This window comes from Ruditapes philippinarum, unplaced genomic scaffold (assembly GCF_026571515.1).
Source record: "Ruditapes philippinarum isolate M1 unplaced genomic scaffold, ASM2657151v2 ctg26_1_1_1_1, whole genome shotgun sequence".
NCBI lineage: Eukaryota > Metazoa > Mollusca > Bivalvia > Venerida > Veneridae > Ruditapes > Ruditapes philippinarum.
Window position 1 is genome coordinate 221,643 of NW_026865626.1, and position 18,076 is coordinate 239,718.

The window sequence follows — 18,076 nt, forward strand, 5'->3', positions numbered from 1 at the left end:
AATTCAAAGGTTTGGAATTATCTGAACAAGAAGAGACATTATACATCATTTGATTAAATAAGACATGATGGAAAATATATAAAGCTGATTAATTCATAAAATGGCAAAATTATAGGACTTTAAAAAAGTTTATGACTCTTTAAAATATTATTATCACCTATAACTGAACTTATTGATACAATAGCATAACATAAATTATCACAATTTATTCTTTTGTTTATTTCATGAAGTACCTGCTAATAACCTAAGGGTAAACATTCATTAATCTTAATCAACATTAATTATTCAAAGTGTTAACAATGTCACTAATTTTATTGTCAGTCAATACATATTAGTAATAAATTAATTATCATGATCAAAGGAACTATGTAAAATCATTAAAGTCACAATATCAAACTTTAGTAAATATTATGTTTTATTCTTTTCTAACAATATCAAATCATATGAATAAGAGTTGTATGGTTTTGTAACAAATAATTAGAAGGTGTGTGGTTATGTCCACTCTATAAAACTGAAGGTGTGGGGTTTTGTCCACTCTATAAAATTCAGGTGTGGGGTTTTGTCCACTATAAAATTTTGAGGTGTGGGGTTTTGACGTGTGGGGTTGTGTCCTACATTTTGAGTCCAAGTATTTAAGACCCTGGCAAGTTCATAGTTGTCTGCAGATATCCAACGGCTTTAATTACAGTAATTAAATGCCATATGATAGACAATGTTACAGTACTTAAAGCCATGAGACAGTTAATAAAGTCCTAAGACAGACTGACTGTTACAGTAATTAAAGCCATTAGACAGACTGTGTTACAGTGAATGTAGGATATCTGCAGACAACTATGAACTTGCCAAAGTCTTTCATACTTGGACTCAATATACATGTACTTCAACATACCTCAAGATGAGCATCATATTGATGCTTGAACCTTAAATGTTCCTGACGTTCATCGTCAATTTACATATACACACAGTATATATATATATATATATATATATATATATATATATATATATATATATATATATATATATATATATATATATATATATATATATATACACAGATATACATTAATCAAACATTTCCAAATCTCTTTTAAAGTTTGACATAAAATTCATTTTTTTATTATTATTCATTATTTGATTAGATAACAATTATCCTTTTTATTCTTCATTTAAAGTAATTTAATTAACAATATTCAATTTAATTACCCAGGAACCTTTGATATAAGCTTCAAGAACTAAAACTGATTCTATTACCTCACAATTCAGCAATTTACCATTCGAGAACCTACATGTTACCATGATCATAACTGACCAATACGGACCTGGAATATGGATTAGTATCCCAGTCAACTCCCAAAAGTTTACAGTCCCGCAAGCCAGCTATCATGGCTCTACTCTGTTCATTACTAAATGTTAGCTATTTGATATTGTAATCCCTTATCATAAAAAATGAGTAGTTCTAAATTGAAAGCTGGAAAAGTCCAATATTTAAATTTAGCTGTGTAAGGGTTAACCTTTAATTTATAATAAAAAGTCAACAAATGATAACAAAACTTATTTTGACACAATTTTCACATTTGATATTCCTTTTTGTCTCCTTCCTTTTTCATTCATATCTTTACCACTCTTACAAGTGACTGATATCAAACTTATAACATGTATTTCATTGGCTAATTTAGTGTCTTATTTCTAATACATCCAATCAAAAGCTATCATCTTCAGGATTCAGAATTTTACCACTAACACTGTAAACCAGTCACAAAACGGGACTTCCTCATTGGTCAATTCATATCTTGCTTCAATTCCAACCAATCAAATGCCAAAGCTTGAATCTGGTCACAAATTTTATAAAACTGTCAAGCCGAGCACAAGTTTTCCTCCACCCATGTTTATCACAGACATCAGCTAGCTTTCGTATTCATTTTATTGTTACTATTTTTAGATCTCCATAATTTAACAGCTTTTCTAATTGGTTCAACAATGGCGTCAGGTTTTTGGTACAATAAATGTCTGTCGCCACCATTCACTACTATATGTTGACTATGAGGATATGTTTTCGATATCAAATTCTGTTCTGATTTAGCCCATGCCTGAAATAAAAACAAAATAAACACATTACAATACAGGCCAATTGAAGTTGTCCTGTCACTTTCTAACTAAATAATCTAGGGGTCATAATATCTCTCCCCTGTCAATCTGTATGAAAATGAATCAAAAATCGTTCTGAGTCCCATGTCAAAGTGATAAAAACCTGCATGTGGATAAACAAGATAATTTTCCTCATATGTGCAGAGACATAGATAACAGAGATAAGCAGCTCCAGGATGAGTATATACTCCATTGAAATATCACTCATGCCTATCAAAAAGTGAAAAATTAGGCACTTTGTAGCAAATAAAACTTAATGGATGTACATTTGATCCTTTAATATTATATACCATTTGAAAGGTAAATCTTTTACCTATTGCTGCATGTTAAAATATTGGTAACTTTCCATGCCTTTGACCCACTGAGCCAGCTTTTTTGTCATATGAATAGTTTTGTGACACAAATTATTAAGAAGTTCTCTTTAAAAATTAATGTATCATTTATGTAAATGGGAACTGTAAATATTCTTACCTGCAGTCATAGACAAATGCACAAGCTTTCAGAAAATGTACTATTTTACTGATTTTGATATCTGGTTAATAAGTTTTACTTGCTACAAGTTTTAAGTTTAGCAGGCACGCATGATATTTTAACTGGCTAGGAAGTTGCCCATCTCTGTAATCTATGTCTCTGATATGTCACACTTATCATCATAAAATACAAATTACTGTTGGTACTCTGGAAAAGAGCAAGCCTGAACAAGGCTCTAAACTGTTGGTAGCCAAATTATTTTTTTTGTATTTTGATAATAAAATCCCTGAAAATTTGAATGAACTGTTCCATATTCAAAGCTGGGCAAATTAATTACAGTCTAACTTGCCCAAGAAACCACATGTATTAACTGACTTTTGTCTTTAGTGACCACTTAAAATTCCCATGAATCTTTATATCTCTATATATCTTTTATGTGTTCTGCAGATTTTGCTCAAAGTGAACAGTGAAAGAATAAATTTTGAATTTATTTATATGTCTTTATGCTTTGTCCTAAGAGACCATTGTATTAAGCAACCATTTTTGTCATTTTTTTAATGGTCTCTTATATTAAGACAGGTATGACAGTACACAAATAAGGCAGGTTAATAGTTAAACATTAGCTGACCTTATTTAAGGGTCCAGGCATCTGTTCATCATAATAATTCCCAGTTATCACTGTCACTGTTATATTTTCTGGAATTTTCCTGATCATCTTTGCCGTCCTGTAAACAAATGAGCCATGTCACGACAAAACCAACATAGTGTTTTTGCGACCAGCATGGATCCAGACCAGCCTGCGCATCTGCGCAGTCTGATCAGGATCCATGCTGTTCGCATTCCAACTCTATTACAAGTAGAGAAACTGATAGCAAACAGCATGGATCCTGATCAGACTGCGCGGATGCGCAGGCTGGTCTGTATCCATGCTGGTCGCAAACGCACTATGTTGGTTTTGTCGTGATGCGGCTCAAATTATTATCACAATAAGTCGTTGTTAAGTTGTGTTTATAAAGTGTAAGTTTAAGCAGTATTTCAGTCATAAGGTACCGATTGTACTAACTGGAAGGGTCATCACTATATAACAACTGCTGTTAGGTTGGGTTTGGGAACTTATAACAAGTAGCTATTACTGCATGCAAGAATGAGTAAAATTACAGACAATGGCTAGAAACTAATGAACACTTGTTTCATGAAAGATTCAGTTAAATTGCAAAAAATGGCTAAAAACTATTGAACACTTGTTGCATGCAAGATTCAGTTAAATTGCAAACATGAAACAATGGCTAAAAATTAAAAGAACACTAGTTACATGGCAAGATTTGCTTAAATTGCAAACAATGGCTAACTTGTTGCATGCAAGGATGAGTTAAATTGCAAACATCTCTATCATTTAAGCAAAACAAGCTTGCAAATTTTACATGACACATTTCTTACCTAAACTGTGAAAATGTCTCGTTAACAAAGTAATGTTCATCAACAACTGAACTCATGTGTCTTGGATAGCACATCAAATATTTCTGAAATAAAAATTAAGTGCAATTTCATTAAAATAAGTGCTTTCCCTGAATACAGTGCACTAAACTATTCTCAGTGGTTGACAGTAAGAAAAGAGGTATAACTTTGTAAATAGGTAATTTGAAGTTATGTAGGGGTGTAACAATACAGCAAAAACCGTATTGCAATATATTGCCATTTTGCTGAAGCGTATTGCAATATATTGCAATACGTATTGTCTTGTATATGTTTTGATATAAAGATGGAGTAACATTTATATATTATTATTATATGTATATATTTTTAGTAGAAACTTAATAAAAATGTAAGGAATAAATAGAAAGTAAAGTGTAACACAATTTGATAAACAAAACTAGTCGCGTGTGACCTTTCACATCTGGGCCGCTTATGTAAATTATGCGGCCGCTTATTGACTTTTAAGTGTACTAGTTGTCGGATACTTTTATCTTACGTTGGCGCCAACAAAATTGGCCAATTAAAGATTTTATGTGAAATTTGTACAAAATTAGAAGGCAATTAATTGAAAATTATGATTTTTATAAAATACCGGTTTTCCAAAAATCGTACCGCGGTACGAAATTTATTTTTTCATATTGCAATATATCGGTATACCGGTAAACCGTTACACCCTTAAAGTTATGGGACCTGTGCCCATCATGGTTGATAATAAATTTCAGAGAACAAGTGTGTGAAGGTTCAACCCATTCCCTTCAGTAGATTTAGAGATACCATCTTGCACACAAAATTTTTCCAAAGAGTGATGCTGATGCTGACACAGTCACACTGATGCCTTGTTGAGTACTATAGCTCTCCCTAAAATTATTAGGTATCTGAGTTGTTTGGCTGGAAGAAGGTAACCAGTATCTGAAAATTATTACATCTGTGCTAATTGATATGCTGCCCAAGTGAGCATATCATTATTATCAAAAATGTAGATATTCAGAAATTTATGTCCTTTTGAGGATAAAGTTTCTGACAGAGCAGAACCATATAAGGGACACCAGTGAGTAATTTGACATAAATCTCACCTGCCATCTTTTGAATTCTTTTGTTTTGTTTGGGTTTAATGTCGACCCAACACTAATGGTTATATGGTGACTTTCCACAGTGTCCTTTTGTACATTATTTCAGTCACAAACGGACATCTGAGTAGAACTACTGACTTTGCATAAGCTAGCTGGATAGCTTCCTCACATGAAAGAATCCAGTCGTTGTTGGGATTTGAACCCACAGCAGTGAGTGTCTGGAAGAACTACTAGCTACTTGTAAATCAAACATCTATCTACCTGTCTTTGAACGATCTGTTCTGATATTTCAGCCGCCATATTCATCGGGTGTTGTAGATATCCGAACATTATAGATAGTCTAGTTATCCCCAGTGCTGCACCTAGTTGTATTGTTTGAAATGATGGTACCATGTGACCAAACCTTGATAAATATTCAAGAAATAAGAGATATATATACAGTGTTTTTTATGCAGATCGCGCATTTTAATGAAGTCAATGCGCGCCAAGTTGCGCATCTGACAATCTTTTCAACCGCTTCATCACTCGTGGTTATGACTAAAATACGTACTTAATCGTGTGTAGCAGCCAGCTGGGTCATGTGGCGTGTGTTTTCTAGTATTCGTCAATATTTTATTTTTTCTACTTCCGTTTTTGAGCGGGCAATAGCTGTCAAAATGCCTCAATGTAAAATAAATGTATTATTTTTGGTACGTTATATTGTAAGGTAAATGTATGTCCCCCACATTTTTTTAAAATCCCCCACATTTTTCAGTTGAGTGGGGGACATTCCCCCATAACTTTGAAATTGTAGATGCAACACTGTATATATATTGTGGCTGATTTGTGCCATTGGTGTTTTCGCCGCGCCCTCCTTAGCGTGTTTTTGTCCCTCGACCCCACAAAGCGAAAAGTCAATAATTAACAAGTTATAATGGCGGTGCGCTGAGTGAAATCACACTTATTAGCAGGGAGCTTATTACTGATTAGCATGTTTTCGCTCCGTGCCCCTGCCGTTTTATTTCTAATTCTCGTCCCCCGCCCCTATGGAGCGAAGTTTCATTTAATAAACTTCGCCCCGTGCCCTCGCTAATTAGCGTGTTTTCACTCTGCACCCCCCATTTTAACTTATAAATTCTTCACTTTTCGCTTTGTGGGGTTGCAGGGCGAAAACATGAATGGCACAAATCAGCAACCATAGATATAACATTATGTAAAAGTTCAGGTATATGATCAATATGGATATACGTGTAAATGAATCTTATTGGCAAAGAGACCTAAAATGATTACTTATTTTGTTGGATTTTAACTTTTAATTAAGAAACACATTCCCTGGTAAGCTATATCAGCTTTAAAGCTTCAATGATTGAACACAATTAGAACCTTAACCTTTTTATTTTTTTGTTTGGTAAAGTTTTACATTGCACTGACACAGTAGAGGTTTTGCAGTGACTTTCCAGCTTTACTGGAGGAGACAGCCTTCAGATGTCTGAAATAAGTGAAATTAGGAACCATTGGGCACCTGAGTAGATCCAACAACCTTCAATAAGCTAGTTGAATAGGTTGCTTACATGACTAATGTCTTTGGCAGGATGCAATCCCACAGCAGTGCGGGATAAATGATTTGAACTCAACGATCTTTAACCACTTGGCAATGGACGCCCTTTTGAACCTAAACAAAGGGTAAGTAATTAAGATTAAGAGGCTACAGAGGCCACCTTGAAATTAATAATCACATCATAATAGTTAATAGATTTCTCAGAATATCATCTACCTCCTTTTTCCTTCCAAGTTAAACATTTCAAACAGAAACGAAAAGCTATTCTACAGAAACTTTAAATAACTAACAACAGGGAAACTTACCAATTATGAAGCCAGATTCCTCTATCTTGTTGGAATAGATCCTCAGATAGAGGGTTGATCAATATCAGTCCCACTACTTCACTGTAATAAATATATGTACATACAAACTACATGTAGTAGAAAATATATGATTTAGTTTATTCTATGCTTTTCAGTGGATTACTGATTTATCAATAAATAAACTATGTTTCATAATTTCATAGTGAAGTGAAAATAATATTAAAATATAATGACTTCCACTCCAACAGCAACATTACAAAAATATCTATAGTAAACATGGTTAAAGGAACTCCACTGAGACAAACCAAATTTATAATTTTTGCATAGATCAATTGCAGTTTAAATGGAATAATCTGTAACGGAAAAACTTTATCAAAGTGTGACTCAAATGACTGGGTGAATACAATAACAAGAACCTGTTTCATGACCAAGCTTAGATATATATTTGTTCAAAATATAATGAAAGATTAAAGGTTTACCTTTCAAACATGTGAGTATAGAACTGTGAAACAAGAGCGCCGAGTTCTGCTCCAACTAACAGGAATGGTTTTGGTTGGTCACTGCTACTAGATATAAGCTGATGTAAATCTTCAACCATTCTAGTAAATGAAATAGACATAATTCTGCCATTGTAAAAGAAACAGACATAATTCAACCATTTTAAATGAAATAGACATAATTCTGCCATTGTAAAAGAAACAGACATAATTCAACCATTTTAAATGAAATAGACATTCATTCTGCAATTTAAAAGAAATGGACATACATATATACTTCAACCAGTTTAAGCAAAATAGACATAATTCTGCAATTCTGAATAAAATAGACATAATGCAACCATACTAAATGAAAAAGACAGAAATGAAATAAGACATCATTAAACAATTGTACAAGAAATAGATATAATTTTTAATGAAACATGACATAATTTGCCTATTTTAAACAAAATTGATTTAATTTAATCATTCTAAGTTTAAAAGATGTAATTCAATTGTTCTTATGAAATACTTGAAAGAAATAATTCTTGCATTTGCAATGAATTAGACCTACATTTGATTTTCTGGTTTTTAAACACATTTTTGGTTATATCTACATGGTCAAACTATGTAACCAGCTTTCCTGGTTAACTAACCACTAATTACAAGTAATTGATTATTACTAACCAAACATGATTTCTGAATTAGCCGTGATAGACAAATAACCAGTAGACTAAATATCTGAGAACAACTGTCACAGAGAAATTTCACCTTTGTCATTTCATTGTAATGAATTAAGTTGTAAATTCATATGCTACAATAAAGGAGTATCTAAAAAGGCATTTTCCATAAAAAGGTTACCTTAGCTTATTAAGGTAAACCATTTGAAAAAATATCCGACATGTTCCATGTATGATTCAGAATATCCCTACCCTGAATACCTGCCAGGTTACTACCCAATATTCCTGATATTCCTGTCAAAACCACAAACATATGACAGGTATCATCATTTCAACACCCTGCTAAAATATGTAGAAACTAAATTTTTGTATGCACTCTAACATACCTTTCTGCAGTAAATGGAAACCATCTGTTTCTATAGTTACTATTACTGTCAGAACCGTCCACTTCTGTTGTGTTCTACAAGACAATCATAATTATGATATATGGCTTAAATCCGATATTAATTCATGAATACATTCAAACCATAGGTCAATTAAATCCAATATTTAATCATGAAATTATTCATATGTCCATTTATAATTGATTATACCTAGATATTAAACCAATAAAGCAATAAAATCAGACACACAAAAAGTGCTCTAGACTCTATAAAGAGTAACTCAGAGTTACGGGACATGTCTTTATCATGTAAGATAATTACAGAGGATAAGTGTGTGAAATTTCAACCTATTCCCTTCTGTAGTTTTGGAGATACCGACTTGCACACAAAAAAACAACAACAAAACAAAAAGTAACGGTGACCTTGACCCTGACTGCTTGGCTCTCCCTATTCTTGTATTAAAATTTTTCCATTGTGATTTAAGTATTTGAGAAAATATTTATACATGCATTACAGCTAGTAAACATGCACTTTATGATCTATGATTGTTAAATTCTAAATTACCTTATAAGGTCTGTCACTGAATCCTAGCCCAGCTCGGTCATACATGCAAACCTGTAATATAAGGAATGAAAATAACTGAATTCTTGTAATACTAAATAAAAATGTCAACATTTACCACATTAAATATTGGACCTTTTCAGAAAATAAATACTTTCAAAAAGATGTGGTTTGCAATAATCAGTATGGCTAAATTGATGCTCACGCTGATATGTATAGATGAATTTTTGTTTGTATTAAGTTGGTTTGGTTTAAAGTCATACTATGGTCACATGGCAATTTTCCAATTTTCCTGGGTGGAAGTTTTCCAGTATTATTTCAGACAAGAGTAGGCATTTCAGTTGAATCAATGACCTTCTGTAAGCTAGCTTAACAGATTCCTCACATGAAAGAATTCAAAGTAAAACCCATAGCAATTAGGGCCCAGTGAGCAAAGGCAGTGACTGAAACTAACTCTGTCAATATGTGTTATACTTAAAATGTAAGTTATGTAACTATTTTACTTACCCTGGTGTATTTGGCAACTTTGTCGAACACCAAAGACCAAGCATCAGAGTTCATGCCTGTTGGAGCATCTAAAACAACTGAAGAAAACAAATAATATATTACCTGCACTATCATAAGATTTGTTATGTTTAGGATAGGAAAATGATTTGTATAAAAGAAAGCAACAAATTGTTGGGAAAATATGAACTGGTTCAGTACTGCCTCAATAAAATAGGTACTAAATAAATCACTTTGTGCCAAGGTAGAATTAAGTATTATGTGATCAGGCTTTTTTCCCCCCCACTTAGTATGTGAAACTGACAAAAAAGTAACAATGAAAGTAAAATAAATTAGCAAAAGTAAGATGTCCCTGCAATCAAGTTCAACTGTCTGAATTGTCATAAATTATGATATCATTCACATGGAATAAAAAATATCATGATATTTCTCTAGAATGAAGACACTTTTCTGTTTATAGGCATTCTAGTACAATAATATATAAGAAAACTAACCAGTTGGTGCTCCTTTTCCTTTACAAGACATAAAAAGCCTCTGACCCCATCCTATATCATACATTTCACCTGAAAATATATTTTTGTTACATGTCTTCCTTCTATCACTGTAATCACTTATAATAGATTGAAGTTATTCTGTAACATTTCCATACAATTCCATGATCATATTATATAAAGAGGATATTTGTTTGTTTTGCATGTAACATTGAAATATATTTCACTGAGTGAACACCAGACGCAATATTTTCACGAGTGAAAATAAAAAAGCTGGTGTTCACAAATGAAATATATATTTCATTCTTATATGTAAAATAAATAAGTTTTATTTTTATTTCATGCTTTTTAAGTACTTTTAAGTATTTTTTCTTGATTTTGCCGCGTAATGTTGCGTATTCTCCTTTGTGACGTCATCACATAATGCGTCACATCATCAATTTTTAAATATAGTTCTGTTATATTTCTCTAATTTTGTTACATTTTAAACTTGATGTATGATGACATCAACCTTCTTTTCCTAAAGAAGCAAAATTTACGTATGACAGCATTTATATTTGCATGTTATTCCATTTAGTTACGATTTTCTTTTCATCAGCATTAAGACGTAGTCTGGCTACAGTGAAAATAATATTTTATAAATTTCACTACTGGTTAATCAGAATAAAATCATTTGATATATAACAGTAAAACACTGGAAAGTATGAAATAAAATGTTATACATCATGATAATTAAATCTACTTAATTTCGAATATGCTTTTATGTTTTAAAGTATTGTCAATGGTTTAATGTGGACATATTAAACAATATTTAACAACAAATAAAAATTGTTTAATATGGAGTAGGACATATTAAATATAACATCATAACAAATAACTTTATCAATTATTCAAACATGACATGCATTTTAGTGTGTGTTATTATGCAACAAGGAACATCGCAATGCGATGCAACCAGGTTTTCAGCAAAATATTTCACAGAAGCTTTGTCATGAAGGGGCATTTGTTTTTAATTGAACTTTTAGGAGGAATTATGGCTTTTTTAATATTCCTCAAACAAAAATGATTGAGAAATTTTATGTTGTCTATTCGCCTTTTTTCCCCAAATATTTTAGAAAGGTAAACAGTACTTTATTTTTGCTTAATTTTTGCATTTTTGTGTCTCTTGTCATTTTCTTTTGTCAACAATATTGGCGTGTGGTGTTTTGTGCGATATCAAGAAAAGTATGTTCACAATTTAAAAAAAATACTTGCATGATGTCTTGAAAGAAACATGGGAATTTAGTGAGCGCCAGGGCACTTGATGACAAAGCTTCTGTGAAAGTTTGGTCAAAATCCATTGAGAAATGTAAGAGAAGTTGCGCACTGTAGAAATTGTTCACTATATATTCTGTATAAGGAAAAAATATACAAAGGGCCATAATTCGGTCAAATATTATCCAATCACAAAACCCCGACAACATGTGCCAGGCACTTGATGACAAAGCTTCTGTGAAAGTTTGGTCAAAATCCATTGAGAAATGTAAGAGAAGTTGCGCACTGTAGAAATTGTTCACTATATATTCTGTATAAGGAAAAAATATACAAAGGGCCATAATTCGGTCAAATATTATCCAATCACAAAACCCCGACAACATGTGCCAGGCACTTGATAACAAAGCTTCTAAGAAAGTTTGGTCAAAATCCGTTGAGAAATGTAGGAGGAGTTGCACACAGAAGAAATTGTTCACTATATATTCTATATAAGGAAAAAAAACAAAGGGCCATAATTAGGTCAAATATATACCAATTGCAAAACCCTGGCAATATGTGACAGGACACTTGATGACAAAGCTTCTGAGAAAGTTTGGTCAAAATCCGTTGAGAAATGTAGGAGGAGTTGCGCACAGAAGAAATTGTTCACTATATATTTTATATAAGGAAAAAAAAACAAAGGGCCATAATTAGGTCAAATATTATCTAATCGCAAAAACCCCGACAATATGCGCCAGGGCACTTGATGACAAAGCTTCTGTGAAAGTTTGGTCAAAATCCGTTGAGAAATGTAGGAGGAGTTGCGCACAGAAGAAATTGTTTACGCCCGCCGCCCGCCCCCGCCCGTCCGCCCGCCCGCCGAACATACCTCAATCTAATAACCAGTTTTTTCCTTCGGAAAACCTGGTTAATAAAATCACAGTTTGATGTTCTATATTTAGACATGTGATGTAATTATTATTCACATGATGTAACCACTAAAATGTGATGTGCTGAAAATAAGTACGGAAACAAATCAGGCGCAATTTAGGTTAATATCAGGTATGGCAGCATTTATGTGTAGATGTCCTGTTAGAATCGAAATAATATATCCAAATCGGTGATTTTATCGCTTGATTACTTCACTGTTTGTCGTTCGGATGCCTATCATTATATCACTCCGGCTATGCCCTTGTGATATATTTCGCATCTGAACTACAAACAGTGATGTTATTGAGCGATAAAATCACTGTTTGGGATATATTATTTCTTAAATAAATACACAAATATACTATACCATCTGGCTGAAGCATACTAGCCTCCCTTTGAAGAGCTGCATAGTTTAGGAAAGGTGGGATGACCATGACAGCTACTAGAAATTTACACATAGTTAGTATATATCTTGTTCCAGTCTTTGACTGATGGTCTTTGAGTCTAGTGATACGAGACTGAAATGTATATCAATATAAGTGGTAAAAAAACACTAAAATTCTACATGTATACATGTGTATGTAAAACTATAACAAAATGGCAAATAAATTCAATAGTCCTCCAATGAAAATGCAGTTTAAACAAGTGTACCAACAGAAAGAGATCCCAAATAACTGGTTTTTGTTGTTTTTATGGTTCTGTTTTATGTTTTAATGGTTAGTTTGTGCTGTTGACCTACTTTAACTCTGTAAAACAAACCCATTCCCAACTTCAAAATTTGCATATTTTCCCTAAAATATCTACCAATATAAAACATTGTTGTGAATTGTTAATTTTTCCATATTTACCTAACTTCAAGAACTTTGATATACACAGGCTTGACTGTAATCAATTATAATCAAGAATGAATTGAAAAAAGAACCTTTGTGATTTTCTTTGATGTTTCCTTGTCCACACCATTTCCATTGCTGACTGTCTCCTCAACTTGAGCTCTCTTCTCTTTACCTTTCCTTTGTCGTGTTTCTGGCATTTTGTTATCTGAATTCTGTAATGTAACAATGCTACATTGACTTTATTTAATTTTAAAAAATGGCCAAGTACATTTGTGTATGAAACAGAATAATTTATATTGAATCCTCAGATATTCAGTTCTCCATAATCATATAATGGCGTTCACGATAGAATAAATATTTATAATTCGCAAGGTTTTTTCATGAGTTTAACGTCATTTGACAAGGAAACCTCCAAGTCAACACTGTGTTTTCAGCTGCTTCAATAATCAAAGCACTGAAGGTGCTGAATTTGTTTGGGTCTCAGAATGTCAGAAAGGTGAAGGTTGTGAGATTATAAACCAATTTGTTTTTGTATAGTGCCACAAGTTAAAACTGTAGTAAATTGGCTATAAGACTAATTGCAACACTGATATTCAATTCAATGTTTATTTGGCTTAAACAATTTGAAAAAAAACTAGAACTATCACTAAATGTGATTAATACCCCTGCAAGACTGCTTCGGAAATGAGGAAGTTACTAGTAACAGAATACCTTGCAAAAGAACTGAAATAGAGTATATGGTTGTGGGCAATTAAAGATAGTTGTAGTTCTTATATGTTGCATTTCCTTTCAATGTGGTTGACCATTGATGAAGTTTTATTGAATTACTCTGTAATAAGTCCAAAAAGGGTTACCCATCTTGAGCACAGCACTTCCTCTCATTGCTTTCAATGTGGTTGACCATTGAATGAAGTTTCATTGAATTCTAAACATATGTTTTTTAGTTATGCACCTGACAAGGAAAAGGAACAAAGGGCATCAATAACTCTACAAATATTGAAGATGAAGTTATGGTTATTGTACACTGAACTTCCTCTCATTGCACTTGACCACTGTATGAAGTTGTATTGAATTCAAACTATTAGTTCTCAAGTTATGCACTGGACAAAAAAAGTAACAAAGGGCAATAACTGTAAATAGTCCAAATAGAGTTAGGGTTCTTGTGCACTGCACTTCATCTCACTGCCCTTGTATGACGTTTCTTTGAATTCCAACCATTAATTTTCAATTTATGCACTGGACAATAAAAAGTAACAAAGGGCAAAAACTCTTAGATGAGTCAAGAAAGAGTTATGGTTTCTGTGCACCGGGCTTTCTCTCAATATACTTGAGCATTGTATGAAATTGTATTGAATTCCAACTAGTAGTTTTCAAGTTATGCTCTGGACAAGAAAAAAGCAATGGAAAAGTAACAAAGAGCAATAACTCTATATTTACTCTGGACAGAGTTATGGTTCTTGTGCACTGCACTTCCTCTTATTGTGCTTGACCATTGTATGAAGTTGTTTTGAATTCCAACCAGTACTTTACAAGTTATGCTCCGGACAAGGAAACATATCAAAGGGCTATAATATTATATAACTCTGTAATGAGTCAAGATGGAGTTATAGTTCTTGTGCACTGCACTTCCTCTCAATGTCCTTGATCATGGTATGAAGTTGTATTGAATTCCAATCATTAGTCTTCAAGTTATGCTCCGAACAAAAAAAGCAATGGAAAAGTAACAAAGGGCAATAACTCTGTAATTACTTTAGATAGAGTTATGGTTCTTGTGCACTGCACTTCCCCTTTAATTATTGTGCTTGACCATTGACATTGTATGAAGTTGTTTTCGATTCCAACAGTAGTTTTCAAGTTATGCTCTGGACAAGGAAACGTTACAAAGGGCAATAACTCTGTAATAAGTCAAGAAGGAGTTATGTTCTTGTGAACTGCACTTCCTCTCAATGTGCTTGACTATTGTATGAAGTTGTATTAAATTCCAACCATTAGTCTTCAAGTTATGCTGAATTCTTGTAATACTAAATAAAAATAGCAAGACATTATGGATTTTATAATAAGATTAGAAAATTTTACTTCAGAGACAATAATTTATCTAACATGCATTGAAGCCATTATGATTAATTTTTATATTTGATTATACAAAAATTACGGTCATTTATCTATGTCCAACATGTATTTTGAAAAACCAGGGAATTTCAAATAAATATTGCATACTTAAAATCTGCATTCTGAGGCCCTGTTATATCAGCAGGAGACCGGTAAAATGAAAACAGTCGCTCTCAGAAAAATACCAATACACAGCATGACTTGAGACTTTCCTCTTCCTTTTCTATAAAAGTATTCTATTTATGGATTATATTTTTAATATTGAAATTGTAAATAAAGTTATCAAATTAATTTTTTTCATGGAAATTTTTTTATTATTTATAAAAAAAAAATGCAAGCATCTTACGGCTGAATACTATAAAAATCTTACACTGGCTGCCGGTACAGACCGGAATATCTAGTTTGAGGGTTACTGTTTAGGCCACTTCTTTTTTTTTTCTTGGTTTACAAATTTTTTTTTCAAAAATGTCCACTGGGTGGTCGGAAAAAAAAAAAAAAAAAAAACCTCAAAAAGGTCCATCGGGTATATTGTAAAAAAAAAAAAAAAATCTTGTATGGTGCACATAAAACACTATTTTGTCAAAAATAGTGTCATTCTTCTATTGACATAAGCAAAAACAGTAATTTAAACATCTTTTTATTGTTGTTTTTCCTTAGTATAGCTTTCATGTTAACTTTCTTGATACAAATGTACCAAAAATATCTGCCATCTTCGACGAAAAGAAAAATACAATTTAACAATATACTAGCAAATATATCGTAAATCAAACCATTAAATCTTCTCGAGGAAGGATACGGCTTATAGCCGTGCCGATGTCCTCATCAACGGCAGCCTTTAAAAAAGCCCGTCTGGTTGGCAAATCTTTAATTCCAACAAAATCAACTTGGAAATAAACAGTGCCGCTCAAGGGCGCCGCCATTGTTGTTTTACCATGAACTGCGGTAGTTATCCGAGGTAGTCCGAATGTTGTGTTATATAGATTCGTACTCAAAAATATTCGAATTTTCATACTCATATTTATCGCGCTTATCGGATAATTTTTTTTGCATCGGGGGAAAAAAAAGGTGGAAATTTCAGTTTTATTTTTTTTCCAATTTACAAATATTTCGGGTCGCCGGTTTTGTAAACCAAGAAATATAAAAGAAGTGGCCTTATGGTGGTAACGAGCCGAGGCTCTTACAAGTTTCAGCTAAACTGTTACCCGAGACTACCCATGTGCACAACTACACATGCTGATCAACATTCCTCTAAAGTTTCATGACTCTAGGCCAAATACTTTTTAAATTATGTGCGACACAAAATGAGAACGGACGGACCGACCGTCAAGGGAAATCTAAATGCCCCCCTCCCCCACATGTATCAGTACCAGTGGGGGCACAAAAAAATGAGTATTTTTTCAACGGGACCACCAAATTTCAGAAATCTTACAGGGCAAGTAAACAATTTCATTATATTACGTTGAAATACCATAAACATGTGGACGTCATAGAGATTTTAGTCAACATATTAAACGGACACTAGTATCCGATTTTTCACTATCCGAAATAGATGCATATCGAGGATCATTTAAAAATCTATGTTTTAGCAGACAAAATCATATGACAGTTATTAGGTAAAAACAAACAAGTGAAATTTTATCTTATGAAATGTATCCATAGATCCTGTAAGATTAATGCAGTTAAAAACAGAAAACAAACCAGTTTAACGTGTATACCGGCTGGCACTTCCGGTCACTAAAATACTTTCGTTCCTAAATTAAATCGTACTTTTTCGCACTCAAGGCGCCGTACCGCGTTAACTCTTAAAAGAAATTGGTGACCATGTTTTTTCCCCAAGAGAACAATATTCCAGCAATATCACGATAATAATTGTGATGATGATTCAGGTTACATATTATGTAATTAAGATCCGTGGTGATGATAATAATGAAACAAAATGATGATGAGGATGATGATGATGATAATAATAATAATAATAATAATAAAATAATGTTGATGACGTTGATTATAACAATATGGCGATATGAGATGTTAATAATATATCATGATTAATTATGATGATATACTATATAATATGTAGTAGGGCAGGTTGTTTCCCTTTGTAAAATAAATGTTCTGATTTTTGACACTTATTGAATTAAGTTCTAAATTGTTATTTCCCTTTTCTTTTTGGTACATGAAATTGTAATTTGTTATATTTTATGAAATAGTTTGTATACAACTTATCGAGTAAATTGTTAGCTATTAAAATTGTCAAGATAAAGAAGGTCTCAGGTATAAAACTTTAATAATTTTGTTTTAAGTAGTTATTCTTAATTTATATTTATGAAGCTAAATGTTAGAAATGATATGTTGATATATTGGTTGATTAGAAATAATAATTACTTTGGTATATAAGGTCAGATTTTATTGGCATCATTGGTAGCAAAGGTTACAAAGCCAAGCTACCGCCCCTTCCCCTATCTAAATTCATTAGGTATCATAAAAGTAAATTATTTAGTATTTCTTTATTAAAGTAAAAGTACAGTATATCTGTTATCCATTACTCTGCATTGAAAGTTCTTTATATTAAATTTGATAGTTGTTATTGAATTTAATGTCTATACTTTGATAAATTGAAGTTTATATGTTTAAATAAAGAACATTGCCGTATAAGTATTTAATTTTGTATTAAAAAATCAGAACTGGAAACTTGGTGTTTTTGTCATTTCTTGCAGCAAATATTCGGGGTAAAGGGACGAAGTGAGTCCAAGCTTCTAAGGCTCTATAAATCAGTAGCAAGTAAAAAGGAGAGGAACTTGCGAAGCCAGGTTGTGACAATTTGCAACCTGTCGCCTCGGAAGTAGTCCTCTCCTGCTACAATATAAAGATG

At 32.5% G+C, this 18,076-nt stretch overlaps 1 protein-coding gene across 2 annotated transcripts; it reads right to left on the reverse strand.

Moving 5' to 3' along the window:
* Nucleotides 1-481: 481 nt before the first annotated feature.
* Nucleotides 482-16,962, reverse strand: LOC132729804 (uncharacterized). 2 transcript variants are annotated; one of them, XM_060715626.1, is made up of 13 exons: nt 16,903-16,962; nt 13,185-13,307; nt 12,630-12,780; nt 10,103-10,171; nt 9,612-9,688; nt 9,108-9,158; nt 8,547-8,620; nt 7,484-7,603; nt 7,005-7,085; nt 5,424-5,565; nt 4,057-4,139; nt 3,248-3,344; nt 482-2,090 (listed from the first exon to the last, which is right to left on the reverse strand). In XM_060715626.1, exons 2-13 carry the CDS (start codon nt 13,290-13,292, stop codon nt 1,902-1,904), a joined length of 1,242 nt encoding a protein of 413 aa, XP_060571609.1. In that variant the 5' UTR covers nt 13,293-13,307; nt 16,903-16,962; the 3' UTR covers nt 482-1,901. The 2 variants fall into 2 exon arrangements, with proteins under 2 accessions (XP_060571609.1, XP_060571610.1); XM_060715627.1 differs by lacking the exon at nt 16,903-16,962 and adding an exon at nt 15,313-15,337.
* Between the last annotated feature and the right edge of the window lie 1,114 nt (nt 16,963-18,076).

Bases quoted from the DNA above. Each gene is read 5' to 3' on its own strand.
- LOC132729804 (XM_060715626.1), bottom strand. From the start codon at position 13,292: ATGCCAGAAACACGACAAAGGAAAGGTAAAGAGAAGAGAGCTCAAGTT. The intron at 9,159-9,611 runs GTAAGTAAAATA...CTTATATTACAG, and splicing joins AAGTTGCCAAATACACCAGG to GTTTGCATGTATGACCGAGC. The intron at 8,621-9,107 runs GTAATTTAGAAT...ATTGTCTTGTAG, and splicing joins TCAGTGACAGACCTTATAAG to AACACAACAGAAGTGGACGG.